The sequence below is a fragment of the Accipiter gentilis genome, chromosome 23 (assembly GCF_929443795.1).
Source record: "Accipiter gentilis chromosome 23, bAccGen1.1, whole genome shotgun sequence".
Classification (NCBI taxonomy): Eukaryota; Metazoa; Chordata; class Aves; order Accipitriformes; family Accipitridae; genus Astur; species Astur gentilis.
Genome location: NC_064902.1, coordinates 2274341 through 2299949, shown reverse-complemented (window position 1 = coordinate 2299949; position 25609 = coordinate 2274341). Strand labels below are relative to the sequence as shown.

At 39.1% G+C, this 25609-nt stretch overlaps 2 protein-coding genes across 11 annotated transcripts in view; one reads left to right on the top strand and one right to left on the bottom strand.

Moving 5' to 3' along the window:
• CFAP92 (cilia and flagella associated protein 92 (putative)) overlaps window positions 1-18937 on the top strand; it is a 130479-nt gene extending 111542 nt beyond the window's left edge. For 3 of the 9 annotated variants that reach the window (XM_049826643.1, XM_049826641.1, XM_049826646.1), the window contains 8 exons: window positions 991-1880; window positions 2881-3075; window positions 6189-6486; window positions 8305-8469; window positions 9271-9483; window positions 12095-12233; window positions 13237-13439; window positions 16301-17586. In XM_049826643.1, the coding sequence (XP_049682600.1) occupies window positions 991-1880; window positions 2881-3075; window positions 6189-6486; window positions 8305-8469; window positions 9271-9483; window positions 12095-12233; window positions 13237-13439; window positions 16301-16486 (2289 nt within the window). In that variant the 3' untranslated portion in view covers window positions 16487-17586. Of the gene's footprint in view, window positions 1-990; window positions 1881-2880; window positions 3076-6188; window positions 6487-8304; window positions 8470-9270; window positions 9484-12094; window positions 12234-13236; window positions 13440-13688; window positions 13773-15251; window positions 15342-16300; window positions 17589-18589 lie in introns of those variants that run through there. The other 6 variants (XM_049826642.1, XM_049826639.1, XM_049826647.1 and 3 more) reach the window with 6 other exon arrangements.
• Window positions 17601-25609, bottom strand: part of ACAD9 (acyl-CoA dehydrogenase family member 9) — a 28928-nt gene continuing 20919 nt past the window's right edge. For both annotated transcript variants that reach the window (XM_049826652.1, XM_049826651.1), the window contains exons 13-18: window positions 23146-23225; window positions 22485-22611; window positions 20468-20545; window positions 19444-19572; window positions 18354-18426; window positions 17601-17878 (exon numbers count right to left, since the gene is read on the bottom strand). In XM_049826652.1, coding sequence (XP_049682609.1) covers window positions 17778-17878; window positions 18354-18426; window positions 19444-19572; window positions 20468-20545; window positions 22485-22611; window positions 23146-23225 — 588 coding nt within the window. In that variant the 3' untranslated portion in view covers window positions 17601-17777. The remainder of the gene's footprint in view (window positions 17879-18353; window positions 18427-19443; window positions 19573-20467; window positions 20546-22484; window positions 22612-23145; window positions 23226-25609) is intronic.

Below are 25609 nucleotides of genomic sequence, written 5' to 3'. Positions count from 1 at the left end.
TTGATTTCAGGAGCTATTTTGTTGATCCCTGTCTGAGGTGGGATTATAAGGGAATAGTATATGAAAGATCTGGTTCACATTAGTAGGATGTTTTGTTATTGTTTTTGTGAAAATAGTTTAATAATATTATGTCAGGAACTTTATAATGGCGCATATAGTTCTGTGGTGGAGTTCTACACTGCAGGGCTTATGACAGGCTAGGCGAACTGGCTTAGCATTTACGAAGAGAAACAGGGAAAATGTCAGTAACTGCACAACGTAATAAATAATGGAGAAAAAACCACTCTGTAGTTTCTAATGTGATTTGCAGAGTGACCACAGAAGTTTTGACTTTGTTTCCCTTCGCAGGTGGGATACTGTATGAAATAATGAACTGCTTCAGATTTGCAGGTGTCGGGGTAGTCCTCGACAGGTAGCCTCCACTCCACGCACGCTGCTGTAGTGCTGATGGATGCTAACGTGGAGGAACCGCAACAAGTGTTGTGGAATCAATCCCCCTGTTTGCTTCCCCAGATTTGTAAACAAATGGCTAATAATGAAGATCATACAGTCCATTCCCTACAGTATCTCCATTCCCTACAGTATCTCTGGATACTTGTTGAATTTCATAACTTCTAGCCATAGGCATTTATTTTAGGCCTCGAATCCTACAGATGAATGGATAAAGAGAAACAAAAAAAGATCTAGGAGCCATTGCAGTCCCCAGCATGCTCCTTTAATGATCTAGAAACAGCGAGAGTTTTTCAGACATATTTGGAAAGTCGTCAAAGTTGAGGACAGGCAAATGAAGGGGACAGTGTATTTCCAAAACCCAGGATCCAGACATGTAGAATGGCCTCTGCTGCCTTGGAAGACCATAGTTTGTGTTACAAAGTACATCCCCCCATACCTTCTTTACTAGAAAAGCTGATTGTTCTGCGAGGTTAAAAATAAAAAGGAAAAAGGTTAACGCTGCAAATATCTGTTTCTCCCCATCTTTCTGTTCTTTAGAGATTGTGTGTTCCCACCTACTGCAAATACAAATTTCATAACTTTCCACCTCATCAAACTCATGGGCAAGTCCATGGAACTCACGTCTACTTTAAGGATGTTAATGTACTTCTAACAGGGACGATGAAACCTGGGGAATTACAGAGGTGTCTTAGAGGTCCACCTTTGGAGATTGAAGTTCATGACCGGGATAGAAACATGGAAAACAACACAAAAACCCCCTATTTGTTTGGGGAAGATGATGCAGATGAAAAAGTGGGTAAGGTGAGCTTCCTTGCTTGCAAATCCACAATCTGTAATTCTTTTACAAAGAGCAAAGTGTGGCATCCACATGGGGTAGCTAAAGTCAGTCTAACTGATTTATTGCTGGGTAGAAAGTACTTGGCTATCAGTGCTCCCATTCGTAGCTGCTCAGCTCCAAATGCAGCTGCTTTCAGTGAGCAGGATGAAAAAAAGAAGAGAACAGGATCAGTGAGTAGTTCTTCCCTGCTACCTATGGGACATTATCTGGAATCAGACTCACTTTTGAAAGTAAGAGTGGAAATAGCTGTGCCGTTGGGAATGCATGCAGAAATTGCTGATGCTCAAGTCACGAATTGCCCATATGGTTGTATAATCTACATTTTTGACTACAATAATTCATCTTTATTACATGATTTGGTGGAAGAAATTACAGAAATCAATGCTAAAGCCCTCCAGCTGGACTGCTATCCTGTACACTCAATCGGAATGGCTCTTGCTGCATCAAAACTGAAAACCACACTTGAGAAAGTTTCTGAGTTGGATATTGTTACTGGTTTTCACTTATTGGATGGAGCAACTCATGTCCTTGTCTTGGAGGGATTAAAAGACAAAGCAATCAGGAGACTATGGGATAGACACCTTGAAAGGTAGGAGATTTTGACGTTTTTCATCAGTTATTTCCTTAGATTCAGAGATTTTAATTTGATTTATACCTCCCCCATCCCTTTCTATACAAAGATATATGGGCAACTAGATAGCTGATGCTTTCTGTGACGTTTTAGTGGATATGAGTCCCAGTGGCTGCTTCACTTGAGGCATAATCTTCTCATCTTTATCACGTGACACCACAGATCATCCATGTTAAGTTAAAAGTTAAAAGAAGGATGGCAGCGAGTACTTTTTTTTGTTAAGCTGCTACTTGGTTTGTGGAAACAGCACTATAATCTGCCAATTCTGAGTAACAACAAAAACACTTAATGGGATCTAAAACAAAATGGTCACTATGAGGAAGCTGGACTTCAAGATGTTTCTTCTTTTGAGTTTAGGAGAAAATGTGACAAATTCAAAGAGAATGTATCACTCAAATTTCATGCCTAAAAAATAATTTATATTTTTTCCAGCACTGTAGCATGTTTTTAAAGCTTTCCTGTGGTGGTTTGTTGTGTTTGGGTTTTTTTAATGCAAGTCACTTCATTGCAGTTACTGTAATTATTTATTGCATGAAAGGTTGTCTCTTGTCAGTGCTCACCTATAACCCAAATTGAAGCTTTGTTTTATTGCTGCAGTATCAATTTTGGTCTTTGTAGTAGAAATATTTATATAATGCTTTTGTAGCGGTAATAAGGGTGTTAAAGGGCACAACACTGATGGAACTGAGGTGAGGTTCCTTTCAGATGTTTGCCATGTGGCTTAAAAAGAAAACATATGCAACTCAGTTATGTTGTGAGAGTTTTGATATTTGCTTTGTAATTTTGTCCAAAATAATTTTTTCAGAACAGTTCATGTGAAGCGAAGGCCGTAAGAGGTTCCATCTAACGGACAAAAGCAGAGCAGTTTCATTAGAGAGAGTGATTGTGCTGCAGAGCTGAGGAAACCTGAGATAGGGGCTGATTGTTTTAACCTTGTGATTGGGGTACTTTGTTACAGAACTTACAGACATGAAGATGGACAGCTGGAAATACTGTATAACTCACAACTGTCTTTCCGTCAGCGCCGCTATACAGACCTGGAAGCATTCTTTTATCATTTCCGCCTCTGTCGGCCCCTCTTCGCTATAATGAAACAGCCTCGGCTTTATGTCAGAGGTATGGTTCCTTGGGCATGTTTCCAAGCCTTGTCCAGGTATGGCTCGTCCAGATTCATAGTCGAGAAATTAGGAAATGAGATGTTAGCAAAGTAGAGTGAATAGTTAATACAAAAAATAATACTCTTTTCCCTGATGAAAGCAGTCTCTGGGCCCGATGGGTAATTCAGATTTTAGATCAGGTGTGGTAAGACAGAAGAGCATGGTTTTCTAACTGCTGACAACGTGGTATTGGTGAGCCCACTTTTAGTTTGGGCAGGAGTTAATAATTTGTAAAGAAGAGAGGTGGATCAGTAGGATAGTATATAAGAAAATATCTGAATATAATACAAATAGAAGAAAGAGAAGATTCCGGTGTCAGAAGCATCAGCTAGGAAGGATTTACTTCTCTGCTCTGTTCTCGTAGAGGTGATGTAGGATGGAGTAATGGAGGAGGCCAAATAGGACTTGGTAGAGCCAGAAAGTCCCTTAAACTAAGCGGGGAATTCTAAGAGCTGTTTTCCTACAGTAACTAGATAAAGGAAGAGTTCTGTGAGAGTCGGAAGAATATGTTTCCTGTTCCCGGCTTTTTGTTTGGGGGTTTTGCTGCATGAGTTATTGCTGGATCTCTGCCAGGTTGCTCACTTTGTCGGCATGCAGGTATCCACAGCTGTTTGCCTTAAAGCATCTCTGGGATTACACCTTGTGAGATGGCTTAAAGAAAAAGAAAGTGGGTGAAGTCTTAGGTGCATACATTTCTATCTATCTATTTTACTAACCTATGAAAAATCTTCTACGTGTGTTTTTTTTGTTTGTTTATTTGTAAATTAAGACACATCTGTTGAGAGGTGGAAAAAAGTACCATCCATCTTTGGTATGAGCAACTTGGGTTTAGGGAGCAGAGATGAACTGTGATTACTTTCTTTCTTGCTAGAAATAGACTGGCTTGTTTAGATTAACTTCTGAAATGAAATCCTGCAAAGCATATTTGAAATGAATGGGGACATTTAGTCCTGAGACAAGAAAGAGTGAATGTCTCCTAGACATCAGTCTGATTTCACAAAAAAACCTTGTTAACGTGCAATAATATACATGCAATCTCATAGCAGCCTTACCCCTTGCCCTCCCACATGCTTGCTTTTTGGTAAAACATATTCAATAATGTGTATTATGTATGGATTACCTGTCTGCTACAAGTTTTATTTTGCATATGTCAAGGCAGTTGCTGAAAAATGAATGCAGTACACCTCTAATCTAGCAGGCTGGTTTAGTATACCTATCTGTTTCCCCTTGTTGGCTGACCTATTCAAGTGCAAGAACTGTTTATTTGCTGACAACTAATGAAATTTAACTTCATTGAGCTAATGAAGAGCCAGGCTTTACACTTCAAGTTCTGAAGTATATTCATTCTAATGATCTGCATGTAACTTGGGTACCCCTTCACATATCTGTAATTTGTTTCATGTTTGTTCTGTGAGATGGTGAGGAAAAAAATAATACAATATGAAGGTGACTGGTGGCCATCACTGTGATGTCCTTAAAAGTCCCTTTTTATTTTTTTTTCTTTGATGACGGTTGGTAGGTACCTTTCTTCCTTAACCTATGTGCTGGCAATATTTGAGGTAGAAAATAACATAATACTGCATATTTTTAGATGCTCGGTAGTTAGTTTTCTTGTGAAATTTTACTGTAGTATGTCCTGTCTAAAAAAAGAGAAAATTAAATCAGCAGGTTAGCTGCTGTACACAACTTGCTAGATAGCTGCAGCTCAGGTTCCTGCAGTGAAAGTGAAGGTTTGGGGATGGCTGGGATAATTTTAAATGCAGGGGTTATTTTTCCACTAGAGAGAAGTGAAGCTGCAGGAATGATTACTATACTTCATAGTACTCGTTGCCATAAAATTAGAGAGAACCTCAGTGAAAGCATCTTTTGTGGCTGAGACGATGTCCTTCTAGACACCAGCTCTTTTCAGCAACCCACCATCACAGACTGGTGAATCGTGTCTGCCAGGCTTTGGGTGTTAGGTCGTTTTGCCGTACCCTCATTCTGCTGTGGCTGTAATTATTCAGAGAAATACAAATAAATTCTTCACTGGAGTATACAGACTTCAAACTATGTTCAGGAGCAGTATCTAACTTGTAGAACTCCTGGGTTTTTTTAGTTTTCGGTTGGCTGTAGTCAGTCAGTGGTTTCATGTGTGCACAACAGAAACTGCTGCTTCTTGATAACATTTCCTTCTGCTAGAATTAGCCAGGAAAGTAATTTTAACTGTAGGAAAACTAATGCATGTGATCCATATGCACAGTCTCCAATGTAATTTTTTAACGTACCAATACAAACTCTATTTGCGTCATTAATGCTGATGCAACTTTGAAATTAAAGTTATCAGTTGCATGTATTGATCAGAAGTAATGGTAAGATAATAATGTTGTAGTAATTTTACAATTGAATTCTTTTACAGTACTTTGTAAAGTTACTCTGCTCAAATAAAGAATAGCTATGTGATAAATGATTAACAAATTTCCACTTTTGGCAAGGAATCATAATACTATGTTTGGCTATCAGGTGAGTCACTTAATTTCATGGCCTCTGCTATGGCCTGAGCCAGGGAGGCTGAGAATGGAATTAAGTGCATAGGTATGAAGTGTGTGTATAGTGCTCAGTAGCTGTCATATATTTAGAACTGGTTTTGTGTTCACACTAGTCTTTTCAGGCCAAATTTAGTGAAAAAACAGAAATCACATGTGAGGCAAGCGTCATGAATGGCATGTAGAATGAAAGTTGATCAGAACAAGATGTAAAATAGAGGTAAGGCAGGATGGATTTTAGTGGGCGTTCAACATAAATATGGGTCACACACTAGAACCAGTGTGCATGGAGGGAATTTGCTTTATTGCCTTTCCAGCCCCAGGCTAGAGAAATTCAGCAACTAATCATTAACTTGCAGCTAAATCTAGTGCCAGCAACATTCCTAGAATATTCCTAGTAGGTTTATTAAACTGCTAAACTTCTTTATTGCTGCTAAATGCCAGCATACGTGAACTGACCTGAGCTTCTTAATAAATAGAAGTTTCAAGAAGGTTGTATAGTTTTTCCACAGTAATATTAACTGTAATGATTTGATTGCAGTAAAGTTTTTGTAAACTAATAAAATGTTGGTGTCTATTTGTAGGCTCAATTCCCTCTGTCACAGCAAGAGACTGAGGGAAGTAATTCATGGGGATCTGCTGCCCTCAGCAGAGATGATCGCAGCCTTGAGTCACGAGTATGGAGTTCCCTTAGCTGATGAGGATCTCTTCACTCAGAAACCTCCTTTACTCTCATTTTCCTCTGATGATTGTACAGTACCAGGAAAAGTTAGCAGAGTGAAACAGGCAGTATATTCTTCAGTAGATAACTACAATGAAGTGTATGTGCAGCGGAAGAAAGAAATAGCAGACAAAATGTCTTTTGAGAGAAACCATATTGTGGTGAGTAGTTTGCAATATGTGAGAGGCAAGCCTCACAGTTGCAAAACTTCATATCCTTAATCAACACCTCCTTCATCTCCTGAAACAAAAACTCATTAGACTGAAAAACTTTTGGTAGGGTGTTTGTAGGTATTGTAGAAACATGATAAAAAAGTGCAGGGTAATTTTATTTTGCAAGGAGGACACACTGTGTGAGTGGTAAGGAAACAGATTAAAGGACTTGTAATTTCTTTTTGGGTTTGGTTCCTAGTTTTCTTTGTCTCGTTCCTCTCCAGAGCTCCCCCATTGTGCTTTAGCATGTCATCCATGCTTCAGATGCTTGCAGGGGGCCAAGCCGCCTAAGCTCATGTGAAAATTGCGCTTTCTTCTCTTGCCGTGTGAACGACCTTCTTGCCTTTGGGCAACCATGATGGCATTTATTCTTAACTAAATAAAAAAAGCAGTTGCAGACAGAGCTGAGCTGAGCTTTAAGGAAATGGTGAAGAATTTTAGAACCTCTTCTCGCTTGTTACCAGTGCCCACCCACCCCTTCTGTTGCCTCAGAGAAAATGCATTGAAACTAAACCCTTTCCTGTTAATATAGACATCAAAGAAGGAGTATCCTGCATGTTTCCTGGGAGTCTGAATTGGATTTTGGAGTATATTGCTTAATTGAGGGCTCTAGCCATCCTGTGGTTTGTGAAGAATAGTTCTGAATATTTTTTCCTGTATATATTTTAATACAAAGAGGTTTTGCCTGATATGTGGAAATCTGTGTTCCTGTATAAGGGTACTGTCTTGGAGATACTGGAAGAAATTTAACTCCTGAGTAGTTCCTTTTTCAGTCTTAGTCTGTTGATAAAGGAGTATTACATAAGGCTAGAAAAGGAGACAATCATTAAATAATTGTTCCTGGTACTTGCATTTATAACATCATAGGAGGATGAGAGCAGCAGAGCTCTTGGGCCTAATCATTCTCTACAGATTAAGTGTAGAGTTATTTTGTTACTTGTATAAAGTTAGCAGTTTTCCCAGTGTACGTGTTTTAACCACGTTTTGTTTTATACATGCTTTTGAATCAGGAGGATAATAGAGGAACTGGGAAGTCCTCTGTAGAAAAGAAAATATGAATTTCTTTTTAAATAGTAGGTACGGTAACCTTTCAGGCTTTTTGATTAAAAAAAAGGGGGGGGGGGGGGGGGGGGGGAGGAAGTGGATGTCATGGGGAAGTGGATGTCACAGGGAAGTGACATCCAAAATGCAATTTTACTCGGTTGCTGTAATTGCCTATTATGGCAGAGTCTGAATTCAAAGCCGTAATTACTGTAAACACAGTAGAATGATGTTTTTAAGTCAATGAATAGGTATTAGGGTTTAATTATACTGTGTCAGTAGAGAAATTTGAAGAGTTCTAATGAATGGTGTTTCCCATGTCACTGTATTTGCTGGGGTGTTAATGGAATCATAAAAATGAAAGAACTAATCTTATTTCATTTGAAGATGACGATCATCAGCTCTCCAGAACAACTATTAGATCTGTAAGTAGAAGTCATTCTCTGGTGAGTGCTCGCCTCCAATCTACTGCAATTAGTCTTGCAGAATATCCTATGCGAGGGTGAAGTGGTGCTATTTTTTTTTTAATAGAGTCTTTTTGTAGAGTATTTTATTAACAAAGAGCTGTTATGTAATAAATCTATGTGTAGATTTATTTTTTTTTAGGTTTTTTTGTTTTGTTGAAGTTGGTTTTATATTTACAGAATCATTTGATTGTTTATAATTTTTTCGTAACACTCTGAATTCCCAATTCAGACAGAAATCGCATGTAATCTCTGTTTGCAGGCTAACATTGGTGCTGTATGCCAACTCAAAAGAAAGATGAAAAAGCCAAAGTTTGAAGCTTTCAGGATTTCTCCTGTTGATGGCAAATCTGTCTTTAACTACAGCTCTCAGAGCCTGAATTCTGCAGAACTTGCAAAGAAGCATCTTCGCCAGGAAATGGCAAAGGTAAATTGAGACACATAACTGGAAAATCTTGGCTTGCTCTGTGTAGTGCTTAAAAAAGAGATATTAATTAAATAGTTTCACACTAGTAACTCCCATGTTAGTGCATAGGAAGGAAAGTTGGGATCCAAAAGGATCTCAGTCTGAGAGGTATTCTTTGTTGCTGTGTAAAATTCTGCTCTTAATCCATTCATTATAGTCAAGTTGTCTCATCTCCGAGACTTGGGCTGTCATTTTGAGAGCAGACTTTGATAACTTAGGTGTTCACTTCCAGTTCTCGTCCCACACATTTATACGTGGGAGAATTTGAGGAATTGCAGCGTCAGTGTATGCAGTATTAAGTGATTTGAAGAACACATTTAAAAGCACATTTGAAAATCACATTTATCTGCTTTTGTTGGAATAGGTGGCTCGAATCTTAATAACAAATGCTGTTTTCTTATCAGCTAATGGAAATTACTGTAGCTCTGTGAAAACTGTTCATGATGTACCATGAAGACAGTATGAACTACAGTTGCCTTTTTGCGCAAATAATATTAAAGATATTTATTTCTGTAATTATTTTACAGAGATCCCATTATACCAATTGTCATTAAATCCATCACTGGATCATAATATAATGAAATTTAAAAACTTTTAAAAATATTTAATGATACATATTTTGTATAATTTTGATCTATGATTACTTGCAGTCTTGAGGAAAGATATGATACTGGTTCTGTACCTTATGGACTCCTTTTCCAGCAAAGGGGAATTCACATTAACAACAACAACAACAACAACAACAAATCTTTTTTTTGGTAGGAACCAAAGAACAGATTCACTTATTCTCATGAGTATCTGTCAGCCACGTTTGACCCAGTGGATGTGGTTGCTGCCTGTAAGGAATTCTCTGCAAAATCCAAGAGTATGTGGCTGTCACCATATGGATTTGTATTTCCTGGATTTAAGAGCAGCATTGAAAGCAACCTGCACCCTCAGATGCCTGATGAAGCACGTCTGGAGGAGTTAAGTGAGGTAACAGAAAACTTAAATGAATGGTCCCAAGTGAACTCAAGCATTTTAGCAGACTTGAAAGAGGCAGGCTGCTTTAACATATGGAAGTCTATTTTGAGGGGTACAGTCTAGGCAGCTCTTTTGAGGGTGACATCCGTATTTGCAATTTGGGTACATCAGCACCTAGCTTATCCAGGTGACAATTTGGATACACAAATTCTACCCTGAACACATACAGAAAACCCATTTGACAATATTAACTGGGTACTAACAGGTATTAATGGACTATAGAGTGCTTTGTTTTACATTTACAGGTGTGGTCTAGTGTCAGAAAAATCATAATATTGCATTCTGGATGGTTCTGGGCTGTTCTTCATGATTTGCCAATCTAGTTGTGGCCTTCCTTCATGTTTCCAAATTCCCTCACTGCTTATTTTTCCTCCACCTTTTATTTATGCTTTGTATACAGTTTTATGGGGTCTTTGTTCTCCACCACTGTGTTCTCTATCAGTTTCTTCCTGCCCTGTGTCCTCTCTCCCTTCTCCTGTTCTTTACTATTTCGCTTCTAGTTTTCTGCCGTGTTACTGGGTCACCAAATTGACTAGTTTACAATTCCATGTTTTGAACAGTCTTCAGCATTGTGCATACTCAAGCACACATAGTCTGCCATTAGGAAGAAAATTTGCATTAGAATTGGCAAGGTGAGGAAATAAAGGTAATAGAACAGGGGGGGTTTGTGCAGGATCAGTAAATTCTACCAAATTAATTGAACACAGTCACAACACAGAGTGGAACAAGCTGAATGCTTGGAGGCTTGTTGTTGTATCTTGCAAGAATGTGTTCATTTAATGTTCAGGCTTTATGTGTACATGTTCATTTAATTTTCAGGCTTTATTTATCTTTTTTTCATACAAATTAAAGTAGTTTCTCAAAAAGGTTAGAGTATAGCTGAAGTGAAATGGTTGGTGAAAACAAAGTGCTTTTTTCTGATCCATTGTGCTGGAGAATGTATCTTCTCACGAAGGAGCGGAGAAGATTCACTGACCGAGAGTAACCAAAGCCAGCCAGTACAGTATAATAGCTGGTGCCTTTTGCTGAAGAGGCAAAAAAGAGGAGGGGAACTAGGCAGTACCCGATCAAAAACCAACAGGCTGAAAAAGGAGTAGCTGGCTTACACTGCAGCTGCTGATGACTGACACTGGAGTTACTGAACTGAGATAAACGGGGGATGGTGATATTCGCTGTGGGTGTAGCAGTTGATCAGTATGTTGTATTGACCATTGGCACCTACTGATGGGATGAGAGAGGGGAAGAGAGCTGACATCTTACCCTGAATGACACTAAGTGAAACCTGGCAGTACCAATAGATGTGTAGCGTCAGTGCTAGCCGTGGAGCTGAGAGAAAAGAGGAAGGAGGCTCCTCTGCTCAAGCAGGGACCTCATGGGCAAGACCAGCATTATATTGGACAGTGGAGATGGTAGATAGATTGATTCTGAACTTACCATTCATGTTACCTGGAAGGTGGAACAAAAGCAAAAAACTATTAGGATCTCATTCTGAAGCAGTCTGGTTCTGATACATTGCCTCGTCAACCATTCTGGTTTTCTTCTCAAACACAGAGTCTGGCTGTCTTCTGTAACACCATCCCTTGGGAGGCAAAAAGATTCTTGGAGTTCTTCTGATTTCCTAAAGTATCTCCATACAGTTTCAGCAGTGACTCAGCTATCCTTTAATGGCATGGTTTTAGGTAAAACAGTGAAAGTACAGGGCTAACAACAGACAGTGGGAGTTAATTTGTAGCCTAGAAAGGATAGGTTTGTCTGAGAAAATTGAACTGGTATTTCAGCAGTGGGTAGTCAGAGGACTACAGAAAGTTGAACTCTATTTTGCGATTGTGATGATGAATATTCCTGCCACGATTCCAGTGCACTTGCTGCTTCTCTCACCTGGTTTCTCGGCACACCTGGACTCTTGGCCCCAGTAGTTTAATGATTGTATTTTTAGAAGCACTAGGGCAGTTTCTGCTTTCTCAAAGCACTGTGCTTTAATATCCTCCTTGAGATGATGTATAGCTCTCACTGTTCTGGCAGTTCTGTACAGCCAGCCCACTTCTTACTGTTGGGAAAAGATAAATAACTAGCTAGCTTTTGGAATGGGTCTATCCTATTACAGTCTCACTGTGTGGAGGAGGATGTTATACGGAATCACATGGATGAGAGGGATGGTCCACATTCACCTGCGATTTTAGTAGCTGTGTATGAAATACAGGAAAGTGCATCAGATCCTTTATACTACTGCAGAGAAATGTGATATAAAGATGAAATTGAATCCCCTGCCAGGTATTTCTCAAGTATACTCTAAGTGCCTGCATGTTAGATAACAGCTCAGTACTAGAGTATCAGCAGCTTGCTCACAAAATGGATTTTTGTTCTTATTCATGTGTATCAAACACAACAAATTGAAAAGCTACTTACAGAGAGAAACGGTCCTGTGTAGTGAAGTCTGGACTTTGGTAAGTTCCTATTATGGTCGTTGTTAGATTGCTACCCAAGAATCTGGCTAACTTATTTTATGTGATTCCTTCCTGGTGATTTTGGCCTAGCTTCTTAAAGGGATCCAATTTGCATTTAGAAATGGCAGGAGAATGCTCTGCATGCTAACATGGAGCCAGTGCTGTCACGAGACAGATGGAGCTGGGACAAACGGCACATTGACTTTGATCTTTACAAGAAGCCACCTGAGCTCTTCGTGACAACAGCCCCACAGACTGGTAATGGATCTGTTAAAAGTAACTAATCACAAAGCTTTTATCTCAAAGCTCTAACATACGGTCCTGAAGCTTGTTCAGTTCTGCCATCGAGGAAGGGAGTTTGAATGCAAAGGTGTTTAGCAACAAGATCCACTTACAGCAAAACTGTTCATACTCTAACAGATGAGGCATCCTCAGATGTAAGACCTTGGCCACATTCCAATTTTACCCCTCCATTTACCCAACTTCTTAGCCTCAGTTCCTTTGCCTATAGTAAAATATCACAGGGACGTATAGATCCTTCTTGGCTTATTCTGTAAAACTAGCTTTGTTGGCTTCCTGATCTTCCTTTATACAGATTGGTGACAATCAGTTTTGGTTACCAAAGCCAGACAAAATGTCCCTCACAGACTGCAAGCAATACCAGATAATTGGTCCAGAGGGGGCCTGAGATGAGCCAGTTAAATCTGCACACTGTCACAGCAGCCTGTAGTGTGCCGTGGTGAGGTCGTCAGCGTACAACCTCATGTTCTCCCACAAACAGTAATAGACAAAGTTTTATTTCATTATAAAACAGTATTTTGAAAAGTTTGCCATGTGTTTCTTTTTGCCCAGAACCAACTAAGATTCACTGGAATATTTACAAGCAGAAAAGAATAGATTTGTTGTGGTTGCTAGAATCTTTCATCTCTGGCAACTTTTCTGCTGCCTGTTACCCTGTAACTTGCAAAACACTTGCTTAGTGCAGTTCTTCGCAAGTTCTTCCTACAGAGAAATGCTTTTGGAAGCAGTCAGGATTAATTCCACATTCATGTGTGTTTTATGGAGCCTACAGGACAGTGAATTGTCTTTGTTGTGGGCATTAGCCATTATTCTAACAACTGTATCATTTCTTCTAGTGGAATCCTTGGGAGAAATGGTGTTCTTTGCAGTAGAGGATTTTAGCCTACCTTTTTTAGTTCAAACAGCCAAAACATATCTTTTCCATCTAACTGGTTTCCATTGCCTGTTGTTTCTTCTACAGTCTGTTGTCAGCCTTGTGAAGATGCTACTCGGATTCCGCAAACTACGTTTGACGATACCAAGCTGAAAGCTCACTGGCACTCCACAGCAGCTGAGTTACCCACGTGTGGGCCGAGAGCCAGGTTTCAGCTACAGAAGCTCCATGGACTTCTGCAAGGTGTACCTCCGAAATTCTCACTCGGCAAGGCAGGACCAATTTTGAAGGTAAAGGGTACCTGTCTTTGGGCACTGACCCTGGCACCTACCTTTGCACAACAGCTGTCCTGCACTTACTTTGTGGAAGGCAGATAACATGTGACACTCTTAATTTAGCACAGTACTTTTGGAAGTAAAAATTTTTGTTAAAATTGGCGTTGATAGTACCGGTTGACTCAATCTTACAAAGCTCTTAGAAAAATATATCAGGCCAGGCACAAAATGATTTCTTTTTCTTTTTCTTTGTTTTTTTTCTAGTTCTTTGCTTTGATGCTCAGAGATAGTGGAGGAAGGGGGAGGATTTCTGTTCAATTAACTACCTTGCCTGTCAGTGTGCAGTGGGTGAGAAAAGAACAATTTTTGGCCAGCTGGCTTAGCAGCTCTAAAAGAAATTGTAATGCCCCCTAATGAAATGTAGGGGTCGAGGCACTTCTATAGACTGGATGCCAAATGTCTCCCCATGTGTTCTCTTGATTACCATAGTGCTGTATAGACGTCCTGAGTGTTGCACTTCAGCCTGGTGGTGCAAAAATCCCCCACAGACACCCCAGTCTGCAAGACTAAAGGGTTTGTGCTCATTAATATGAAAAGCTGTATGGGTGGCCTGCACCTAACTGTTCTTTTGTTGGCTGAATCATAGTCAGGGCTTGCATCTAAATGACTGACCCAAACCCCGAGCCCGCTCTTAAAGCTGATTTTGATCAAAGGGACTGAAGCTCGCTGTTGGCTACAAATGCTCTAGAAAAGCAAACACAGGAACTATGAGAATGTTGGTAACAAAAGCAGAGTTAAACCTTTGAGGCCACCTCGCTGCTGCCACCATGCCTCCCTCCCCTTTTTTTTTTTCAATATTCTGAGTGCCAGTCCTTGTATTAAATGGACACTCAGCAGCAAGCTGCCTGGCCTCCTCGGTTTAGAGCGTCAGGCTTTGAACTGCGGATCCCTTTGTGCTCTCTGTGCTTGGCCTTCTGCTTTGATTTGGTTGTTCAAACTGTGAAACTTGTCCATCTTCGACTCTTTGCCTGTTTCCTATAATTCCAATGCAGACCCCTTTTTGCTAGATTGCATATATGCTATTTGTTTATTAGATAACTTACTTACATCTTGCACTTAATGACATCATTCTAATTATGGCACTCAGACTTTGTCATAGCCCAAGTTTCTTGAACACATTTTTCAAGCCTTCCAACTATAGCTGATGGGAAGATATTTCTGTCTTGCTTCACTAAATTGGCTACCCTTTTGCAAAAAAGACAATCTTTTAGAAAGGATGTTATGTGCATTAAGTTCCATGGGTCTGCTTTGGAAGAAAGATTAAAAAAACACCCCAAAACCAAACAACAAAACCCTCCTGATGTATTTTTAATTCCTGCTTTTAATAATTTCTAAACTCATCTCCTTTTCCAGTACAGTGTTTTAATTCTGACAGAAAAAGAAAGAAAATGTCCTTGCTGGATGATGTGGCTTGCTGAAGGAACATAGACTGGATATATTAAAGCTAAACATGCAGTGTCACATTATCACAATATCATTTATTTTCTGCTTATTTTTATGTAAGTTTGTTTTCAGGAGGGTGAACACAGTATCTCAGCTCCACTAGCTAGTTTAGTGCCATTGCCTTCTATTTGCACATTCTTACGCTATTGCGTTCTCTGCCGATTTGTCTCTTTTAGATCCCTGCCGCCTTCACCCGATTTTCTTTTCTTTTTTTTTTTTTAAATCTTTGCTGTAGCAGCTTAGAGCTGGTTACTAAGTGCGTGCTGCAGGTTTTCCTCCATACTATACAAGCAGTGTAATTCCCCTCCCTGTCTTCCTGACTAGGATTCCTGGTGCTCTGATGAAAGGTCGTTACCATCCGTGCAGGTCTGAGCGTTGCCGGAACACCGAGGGATCGCTTGGACTAGCCCTCAGGTGCTCCGACGCCCTTCCCAAGGTTTCGTTGTTCATCCCGGTGCACTGGGGTCCAGCCATGTACCTCCCTCCTGTGCATAGTGCCTATTCCTAGGTGCAAGCTTTGTATCTCTAACAGGATTCACTTTTTTGCTATAAAAGCAAATATTGACTTAAAAAAATTTTCATTACGCAGGCTTCCTGTACCTGCTTCAAATATTGGACTGTCTCTCAAACCATGTGCTTTATTTAGCCTCCTGTGGGTGTAATCTGATCACCTGCTTTTAGGTATGCTCACTTCTCACGTTCAAATCACGCTTCTGAGTAGATTTATTCTCTCAGATCTTGTCTGGTGCAGCTGTTTGATTACTGGGACAATTTCTGCTCAATATTTCTACTCATTTGTTAGGCAAGCAAACCCCCTGAGGGCTGTATGACATCTGTGTGGACACTTCCAAGCTGGAGCTTTAGCTTTAACGACTAACCTGACAGTTGTGTGGGTTTGGTTTTTTTTAATTTATTTGGTTGCTTGGTTTTGGTTTTGTTTTGTTTTTCCACTTAACACTAGGAGTCAGCTTGTGATATGTAGCTTAAAGGTTTTGAAGCACAAAGGTTGCACATAATCGTGTTTTTTTTCTTTTCTTAAAAAAGAAAGTGATCTCAAATACAGGCTTGTAAGACTGTACAACTTCAAGCACTGTGTGCTTTAGCTGTGTACATTTCCAACCTTGTAGTTTGCCTGTAAGGTAAATGCTCTGGGGCTCATTTATGTAACAGAATATGAGGGCACAACAGCTTCCCTCTCCTGTCCATGTTTTGGGGAATCTGCATTTAAAAATTGACTCACATTGGGGTGCAAAGGCACCGAAAATGTCCTGTGAGGAATGGCTGCCCGCACCTCTTTTTTTTTCTTTTTTTTTTTTTTTTTTTAAAAACCAAGCTGGCTGAGCACCTGAACATACACTGTTTTCTTGTCCCAGCCTGTCCCAGCCCTGTCAGCGTTGGACAACCAGTCCTGTGACACCGGGTCGGATGCCCTCCCAGGAGGGAGGAAGGGTGTCACCAGTGGCTTCGTTCCAGGCCGTGATGACCAGCACAGCTTGAAGTGCAGCAAGACTGTTACCCCCCGGCACAACAGGGAGTGTAAGAAGTTTGAAAAACTCTGAGGTGCACATTCAAGACCACCTTATTGCTAGAAATAGCAAAAGTCGGCCCACATTATTTTATATGGTGCATGTCAAAGAGCTGCGGTATACAGACATTATAACAATAAATTACGAGGTCAATAAATTAAATTATTAGCATGTATCCCAAAGCAACAAACCAATTAATTAGATATAGGACAACTTGGCATTCTTGGGAGGTCTCCTTTTCAAGTCCAAACTTCAGAATTAAGGAATGAGGTTTGCCCTGGGTGTCCCTGTGCATTACCTACCTTATGTGTTCACAGGTTGAACTTTCCAGAGTTCAACTGACCCTTCAGCCGTACACCTGGCCTTACGCCAGGGAACGTAGGCTGCAGCATTTCTCATCCAAGAAGCATAAATCTAAGCTCTTGAAGAGCAGTGTTTACCTTTCCAGTTTAACTACTAGTTGAAGAAGTTTCATGTTATTTGAACTTTCTAAATTAAACTATATCAGCTGGCAAATTTTGCATTGACAGGAAACTTGTAGTTACTGTCTTAATTACATATGGAACAATGTTAAAAGTGGTTTAATTGGTATTTTGTTCTTTATTGTGGGAGATGAGTTCTGGCCTTATTTTGCTGTCATGTCATCAAATCATGCAAGATACTGCTCTGCTTCATTTAATTATTCAGTTCTTGCAGAAATGTAATCTTGTATTTAAATAAAAACCCACACCTATTGGTTATAAAAACCCACACCTATTAGTTTTAAAAACCAAAACAAAGCAAAGGGGCCAGCGTAAGTCCCTTAAGACCAGCGTCAGAAACAGAACATGGAGGAGTTCTGATTAAATACAAGGAAAAACATTGAAATGGGAGCTCAGAGACAGTGAACCCACCACCCAGCTGGTGCTGCTGTCCACAGTCCAGTGGACATGATGACCTCCAGAGGTTCCTTCCAAACTGAACTGTTCTGATTCTGCAAGTCTTTCAGTGCTTCTCTAAAGGCGAGTAGTTGATTTAAGCTTAAAAACACTTACAAAACCACCCAATCCTTTCCCTGGGAAAACACAGCTCACTGTCTAAACCTCAACTGTCTTTATTTAGCTCCAAGGGGAACAGACACATATACATCTAATAAGATAACTTCAGATTTAAATAAAATTTATTTATTTATCCTCTTCATATGAAGTTGTGTTTAGAGGTTTTATTTTACACAGTTACAGCTAACTACATTTGGTAAACTCATGAAACAGTAATTTTTAAATACTTGAACTGCAGAAAATTAGTCTGTGATTTACATTCATCGGTATTTCCGTCAGGGAAGTAATTAGAATGTCCGGTCGAGTGGATGAGAACAGGTGTACGCTCTCTTTTCCAGTACCTGCTTTGCAGCTTTTTTAATAGAGTCATCCAGATTTTCATCTGCATCTATGGAGAAACAGAAGGAAAGTTAACTAACTGAAGTACTGTAAATAGCTTTTCTAAATTTCTTTCAAAAAGGACTTTAGAATACAAATGCAGTAGCCAGGAAATAATTTAACATCGTCTTCTAAAAAAAGAGTGATTATTGCAGACTGAGTTTCACAGACCAAATGCCTAATTGGTCAGTACTTAACCAAATAGGTCAAATACCTAAGTTATCTAGTATTTTCTTTACAGGAGTATTTGCTACTGACAGATTTAATGTTCTTCCCCTCAGCAGGGGAAAAAAAGTATCACTGCAGTTTGTTTTGTCTATTAAATGAAGAGACTCTTTATATTCAACTGGTACCAGTTCTGTTCCTCATCCTAATTCAAGGCAGAGCAAAACTATTCCGCTGGTCACATCAAAAACACCTACTTTTTGTTTGGAGTCTGTGAAGGCCATAAGAGTATAAAAACTCTTTTATTTTATAGAACTTACATTTTTCTAATTGAGTCATGGCATAATTATTCTTGAAATATGCTTCCATGCAGAAGATATTTGTAAGAAGCACCTGAGAAAATAGTAAAACTCAGTTAAAAACTAATAAATTAATTTCATAAACAAAAAAAATGTAGTCATTTAAACTTCTACAAGTCTAGTGTTGTGTCTCGATAAGGGAGCGCTGCAAGCTAGTAATGTATGTAACAAACTTAGTTCTTACTTTTCCCCCACAGCTACTGAGTGTCAGAGTTGGGATGACCCCTTCCTTCGTTCAAAATTGACCTGGAGACATTTTTGGTACTAAACCCAGAAGGGGCTTACATACACAAAATATGAAGACAAAGGTTAATCAGTGTGGATTTTTTTGTCCTGTAGCATAACTGTTACCGTGATACTTTAAATGAGCTACTACACAACCACCTGCATGTCAAATGCTCACTTTACTGTCAATAAATTTATTAAGTATTGTTGTTATTATGTTACTATTTATTAATGATTATGGAAAGAGTTTGGGAAGAACTGCATGGTATTAGCAGGTTTAAGAGAACATGCAAATTTGTAATTAATTGGTAAATGTGTATGTATGTTAAACATTTTAAACACTTTGATAGCGTGCACCCTGTATGTTCAGAGCACCAGAGAGGGAAGTGGTGTGGTTACTGCACTCTGGCACTGGTCAGTTTAGAAACGTTCTGGTGCACTGTTGGTTTTCCAGAAGAGTTTGCTGTGGTAGATGTAAATTCTTAACAAACATAGAGCGCGTACTTTTAAGTGTAACGAAAGCTATTTGTCATTGAGGTTTTGCAAAGTCTGAGACATTAGCATGCAATGCCTGCTCCTTCAGAGCACTTTTTTAGGACAGCACCATGCTTGTGCAAATTTCAGAATTGAGGGGAAAGTTGGCACGTCGAGGCAGACACAGCTCGTTAGAGCCTTGTAAAACACAGATAGGCTGTAACATTGCAAGGGAAAGTCTGGGGCTGGGTAGCGCCGCTTTATTACAAAACACTTCGTGAGGCAGAATGGTAATAAATACTGACTGTTAAGTGACATTAAACAGGTATGACTGATATTAAAGTGCACTTACTTCATGGTCGTGGTTTCTTAGACCGATACTGATAGACCGGCTAGCTCTGGAAATAGCTGCTGTCATTGCATATAAATTAATAACTATATCTGCCACTCTCTTCAGAACCAACTGCTCTTCCACTATTGTCTAGAAGAGTAAAAACGACTGTTAGCTTGTAGTTCATCAAGGTAAAATTTTAACCAAGCTTTTTTTTCATACTTTGTATTTATGTTCATACTTATCTAGCATAGACAGGTAAGTTGTTACACAGAATTTCTACTGTGAGTCAGGAAGTTTTGTATTAAACTATGCCGCTTCTTAACAGTTTTGGATTAACTACCTTTAAACTACCAAGTTTTGGATTAACTATATTCCACCTTTTAACAGTCTTTCTGGCTGCAGCCAACAGTAAAAGTGCTGTGTCTTGAAACCACTTTGGTAAATGCCAAAATCACTGAAATTAATGTACCAAATGTATTAAGCCTGTTCAAAAAACTGTATTAAGTGGAATGGGGTGGGGCCTAGTCAGATAAGCATTCTTAGAACACATCAGGTTAACTGTCACAAAATTGAAAGTCCAGGGTATTCTAAAATTCAGTCTCTCCTATTTTAACTGCACCACTTTGCATGGCGTAATTATAGATTTGTTTGCTGTACAATATGGATGAATAGCGTAAATTCAAAAAACCGCTGGTATAAGCTTTTCATTCAGGAACAGGATAAAATGGGTTCCAGTGACTGTGAGCAGCAAAGTACTTAAAATAGTCACTGGAGCAGGCAGGATTTGTGCTTATGGAGGTAGAAGAAACCAACTAATTCACTGAGATTGCTAGGTTTTTTGGTTGGTTTGGTTTTTTGTTTTGACATAAGCTGTCCATTACATCAAGTGTAGAATTTCAGTTTATTTTCTTCCATTCAATGGAAACATCTTGTGTAAACAAATCCTGGCTCTTGCCATTTCCATGCCAGATTCTAGGCAAGGCCAATTTGGTTGAGGATAAACTATTCAATAACGAAGACAGATAAGAGAAATAATAGTTACCTTGCCAAACCTACTTAGCAGGCCTCTCACTGTAGCTCCAAAATAATAAATGTTTTCTTCAAGTTTCTTGGCACTTTCCTACGAAATAAAACAGAAAATCCAACAATTGAAGTAGTCTTCCAAGGGAAAAAACAAGCATGCCCATGCCCCCTTAAAGCAGGACACGGAGCTAAACAACTGGCGTATTTACAGGGAAGCACCTAGAGGACATATATAAATAAACCAAGGTCGTGACTTGGGTGACACCACCTTCCGCATGAGAAAGCTGCTGCTCTGCCCCCACCGTCCTGGGCCTCAGTGGTCTGGCTGCAGGAGGCCAGTGTTTTGGTGGGTTTAGTAGCCAAGACACAAATTAGAATTCTCAGCTACAGCACAAAGCTAACTAGTTTCCCTGTTTTAATTAGCCAAGACTGAAGTGTAGCAGAACACTGTTACGTGGTCTGGAATCAACTGTGAGTGATCAAAATGAAGGACCAATGTACACACTAAGCTGAACAATGAACACGCAATGCTACTGAAGCAAAATAACGACGCAAGCCCCAAGGTGCGTGCCACACCACAAGAATGAACTTTCCCTCTCTAAAAAAATAAAAAGGCAGTTCAATTTTCTGCTAAATGCAGCATTTATTATCAACTTCTAGTCACTGACCAGAATTCCCTTTTAAGATGCTCTTTCACTATTTTACATCTTTGTCTTCCCAGCTAAAAATGAGAGAGTTTCCCTATTTACCTGAAAGGAATGGGATTATAAGATGTTGATTCTTTTTTTGGGGAGGGGGGGAGGGAATAAAGAAATCACTGTTTAGATGCCACCCTGGTCCTGAAGCCCAGCTGTAACACTAGATTTTTCTCTTGGCAAGCACTGGGCTTTTTTTAACATTCATCCAGTTTGCTGCTGAAAGACAAATAGGCACTATTCTTTCTCTATAAAATATGCATTAACATTTTCTAAATTTTACTTATGGTAAGTTTTCAGTATAGTCTTTGTGCTCATGCAAATAGTAGTTTGAAAAATTCTTACGCAACATTTGGTTCTGGACAGCAAACCTAATTCTTATTCTAAGTGCTGCATGTTAAGAAAACCCTGGTAAGAAAGATTATCTGGTACTACTGTGTGAATTCCCTGATAGTCTTAAAAGCTGGTGTTAAGTAGGAATAAAAATTTCCAGCGTCATATGTGGCTTTTATTAATTCATAAACGCAACTCATTCATTATGCTGATTCTTGTAACATGAATGCAAGTTAAGTGGGTCTGAACTAGGTCAGAACTGCTGTAGTCAAAACAATCCTCCCACATACTCGGGTGGCACTGCAGCACGCAGCCTATGGACCCGAAGGATCCATACTGTGCCATATTGTCCAGGTCCCTTGTGGGAATGGAACAGTACTGGCACATCCCTGCAAAAACTCTTACCTGTGGGTCTGATGTACATATCTGACCTGGAGGACAGGTATACTGACAGAACAGTAAAAATCATTTTGTTACTGTTTTTCAAATCACTAACAAAGTATCACAGGAAAAACAGACCTTATCATTTTTCTATTAACGGAACATTCATCTTTGGTCAGAAAAATTATTGACTAAGTGGTTAAGCAAGGATGCATATATAGTACACAGAAATTCTTACCTAAAACTGTGTTACTATTAAACAGGAAAAAAAATACTGTGTTTTGTAACTAAGCTTGTTGTGAAAGGCAACAGACCATTACAAAGACTTTGTGAAGGCTCAATTTATATAAATTACTAAAATAGATGTAAACCTGGATTTAGTATAAATACAGACATAGAGCAGTCTTCATTTTACCTTGATATGTACCCATATAATAGCTGTAACTCAGTCCTTACCCCTGAAATGGTATAAACATCTGCTTAAATTTGTAAATCTCACTGTTCCTAGGCTCACGTTTAGTTTCGCATAAAGAGGATATCAAGTTATGACAAGCAGTGAAGGGAATCAAATATGAGAGACCAGTGTCTGGATCTGACCAAAGAGCACTGTGTGCCCCCTCCCCTTACCTGGAGGCTGGGATGCACCACTCCACGGTCACCAACTAGCCCATAATCCACTTTTCTGCCCATGATGTCCTGTAATTTGTTTAGAAACTCTCCCAGTGCCATTCCCACATTTCCTTTCTTGATTTGTCTAAAAAGTTGGGTAAACAACAGCTGTTAAAGACCATTTCCTGGTTTGCAAGGGAAGTTTCAGGAGGTTCAGATAACCAGTTGGAATTCTAAATGCTTTACCAAAACACCTGCAGTTTGTCTGTGAATCATCAAGTCTTTTGACCCATTTTACTATGAAGTCTGGAGAACAATTACATGGCCTTAAAAGTATACAGCATCATTCGTATTCAGTTCTTCTCAAAAATTACTCACAATAAATTCCAGAGACCAGTATATGTACTCAGTATGTACCATACAGCTGTCTTACCAATAAAACTTTGTTATAAAATTTTAATTACTGGTCTTCTAAGAAACAATTCTACAGCAGCTGGAATTAGAAAATACAATCTATAAAACATCCAACTAAAAAGAAAAAGACCCCTATAACATTGAACTACCTTTTAGAGAATGCATTGAAAAATACTGTGGTTTTCCTAGTTTTCCCTCTTATCTATAATTAAACAGTTAACACATTCTGTTTATTAAAAACTATTAGCAATAAATAAGAACATACTTAATTTTGTCAGTTAAGATTTTGCCTGCATATTGCATACCCGTCAAAGCAATATACATTCGCAGAATTTCATTTGTTCCCTGTAAAAAACATAATATAAAGTGAAGTCAGTATTGAGTCCAAAGTGGTTTTAGTATTTAAAAAATCTAGATACACTGTGCTAATATTTTGCATACTTCCCCCCCCCCCCCCCAACCGCTTTTAATGTCTAAATAACTTGTGCTGTGCTTTTCCTTGAAATGTTCTAAAATGCATTTGGATGGGTAAGATAGATAAAATTCTTTTGAGAGCTCTACGCAAGACAAAAGATGATCATCACTTGTATGGCAGACACACTTATGCCAGAAACTGCACCCCCAGGTGAGTCTGCCTGAAGCAGTAACAAAAGCTGGGGAGGTAGAGGACATATGGCTGCAGGGGGTCAGGGATACTGGAAGCAAGCACCAAAGACTAAACAGTCTATTAATTAACTTTTTTTAAAGTATAATTTTGAAGACAGGTTCTTTAGTTAACTATAAAGTTTACAATATTAATGAATGTTTTCCACGCAGGTCTGTTTTGCCAGTCTTTGCCTTCTATTGTTCTAGTATTAAAAAGATTACTCTTCATCCATCCATAAATGTTTGCTATCTTTTGCTTTATCTCAATTATAAATTCTGATTTCACTTAGCTGTGAAGAAGTTGAGACTCTCATTATTAAACATACATATATATCACAACGACAAAGAAACCAGACAATGCATTTTGAGAAAAAAATAAGTTCTGCGTTGTTCCAGTAAAGGAACACTTAAATAGTTGTAAAACCGCTCAATATGCCTGTTTGGAAAGCAAATACAGACCAAGAAACTAAGATGATACTGTACAACTTGATATTTGGGAATCTTTTATATGATTGGTTGTTTTAATATAGATGGCTGAAGGATAAAGATCAAAACACAGAAGGCTGGTCACAGATGAAAAGCACCCTGACTATTAGATCAGTGTCAAAACTATAATGACCCAGTGACAGGCCAAGTGACAAGAGGCTGTAGCTCAAAGAAGAAGTAGTCTGTCTGTTATTAAGACTAAGCAGAAGTTTAGGGGGCACGTACACAGCACAGGCTACCTCCTGTTGTTGTTGGCCAACAGAAACAGATCCTGGACAAGTGTTCTGTCCTTGGCTGCAGCAAAGTGCATTTATCTGATCTGCTGGCACGTCCCTCATCAACAGGCAAAAATAAGCAACAAGGTAAGCAAAACCTTGTTTTAGCAGAACAGTAACTTTATGTAACTGTTGGGATCAGGGAGAAAAATTAGCTGAATTACAGGAATTCCAATGTTGTGGTGTTTTGGTTTTTTAAACAAGACTTCCTGCCCAATGCGAGAGGGGTTCTCTGCTTTGACCAGTCCAGAAAGGACTCCCTTCGTCTGGTTTTGATTTTACTGTTCAGTCTGTCTGTCAGATTCATAAACATCAAACCCCCCCCAGGATGTAGGAGGATGACCTTATAGGCTGGCTGGTTTTGCTCTTTAATCAATATTGGAATTGACTCTTCCTACTTCCACGAGATAAGAACACATGTGTGTGTTTGCAGGAGGAGCTGGGTGACTGCTAGCACTGAGCTGCAGTTGGAAAATTCTTGCTTGCATTAATTTGCAGTTGAGATCTTTGCTGTCCTGACACCAGGACGTAAATGATCATTTCTAAATGCCCCATCAAGAAAATCAAGTCTGGAAGTCTGACTCAGATGTACAGATGAATGGTCACTGATAATCCAGCTTGGAAACAGAATAAATTTCACAGCCAAATTTTTTTAAAAAATAAATACACACCAGTAAGTTAATTAAACTTATTTTGTGAGTTTCCTTACTTCACTTGTGAGAAGCACACAAAGGGAAAGGTGAACACAAGTCCAGGCACCAACAGAATAGCTTAGCCACAAAAAGAAAATCCTATTAGGGAAATCTGTTTAAAAATTACATTTTTTTCCCATACCTTTTACCAAATCCTGTCACTTATATTAGCACAGATACATGAGAACAAAAGCAGCAAAAAGGTTTCAAAATACGCTTGATACAAAGCAAGATGGCCAATGTCATTCTTGTAAGGCTCTTGCTTAGGCAGACATTGTACTCCGATCTTATCAGGAGTCAGCATGTGCAATTACAACTATTGACTGAACATACGCTGATGAGTTACTTTTGTCAACTAAAACAGTTTAGGCTTTTATGCTAATTTAGAATCCTTTAGTCTGTTCAAAACAATAAGCAACCCAAGCCATGAACGGAACAGTTTTTTTCTCATGCCAGCGTATTTAAAACAGCTGCATATTTTGTTACAAACATCTAGAAAGTTTCTAAATATTTCAGAAACTGTATATACACTACCAGTATATATATGTAACTGTATCCATACTACCATGTATACATACTACCACACATACCACTATATATCCAGTTTGTTCTTGTCAGAGGCAAAGCTGGT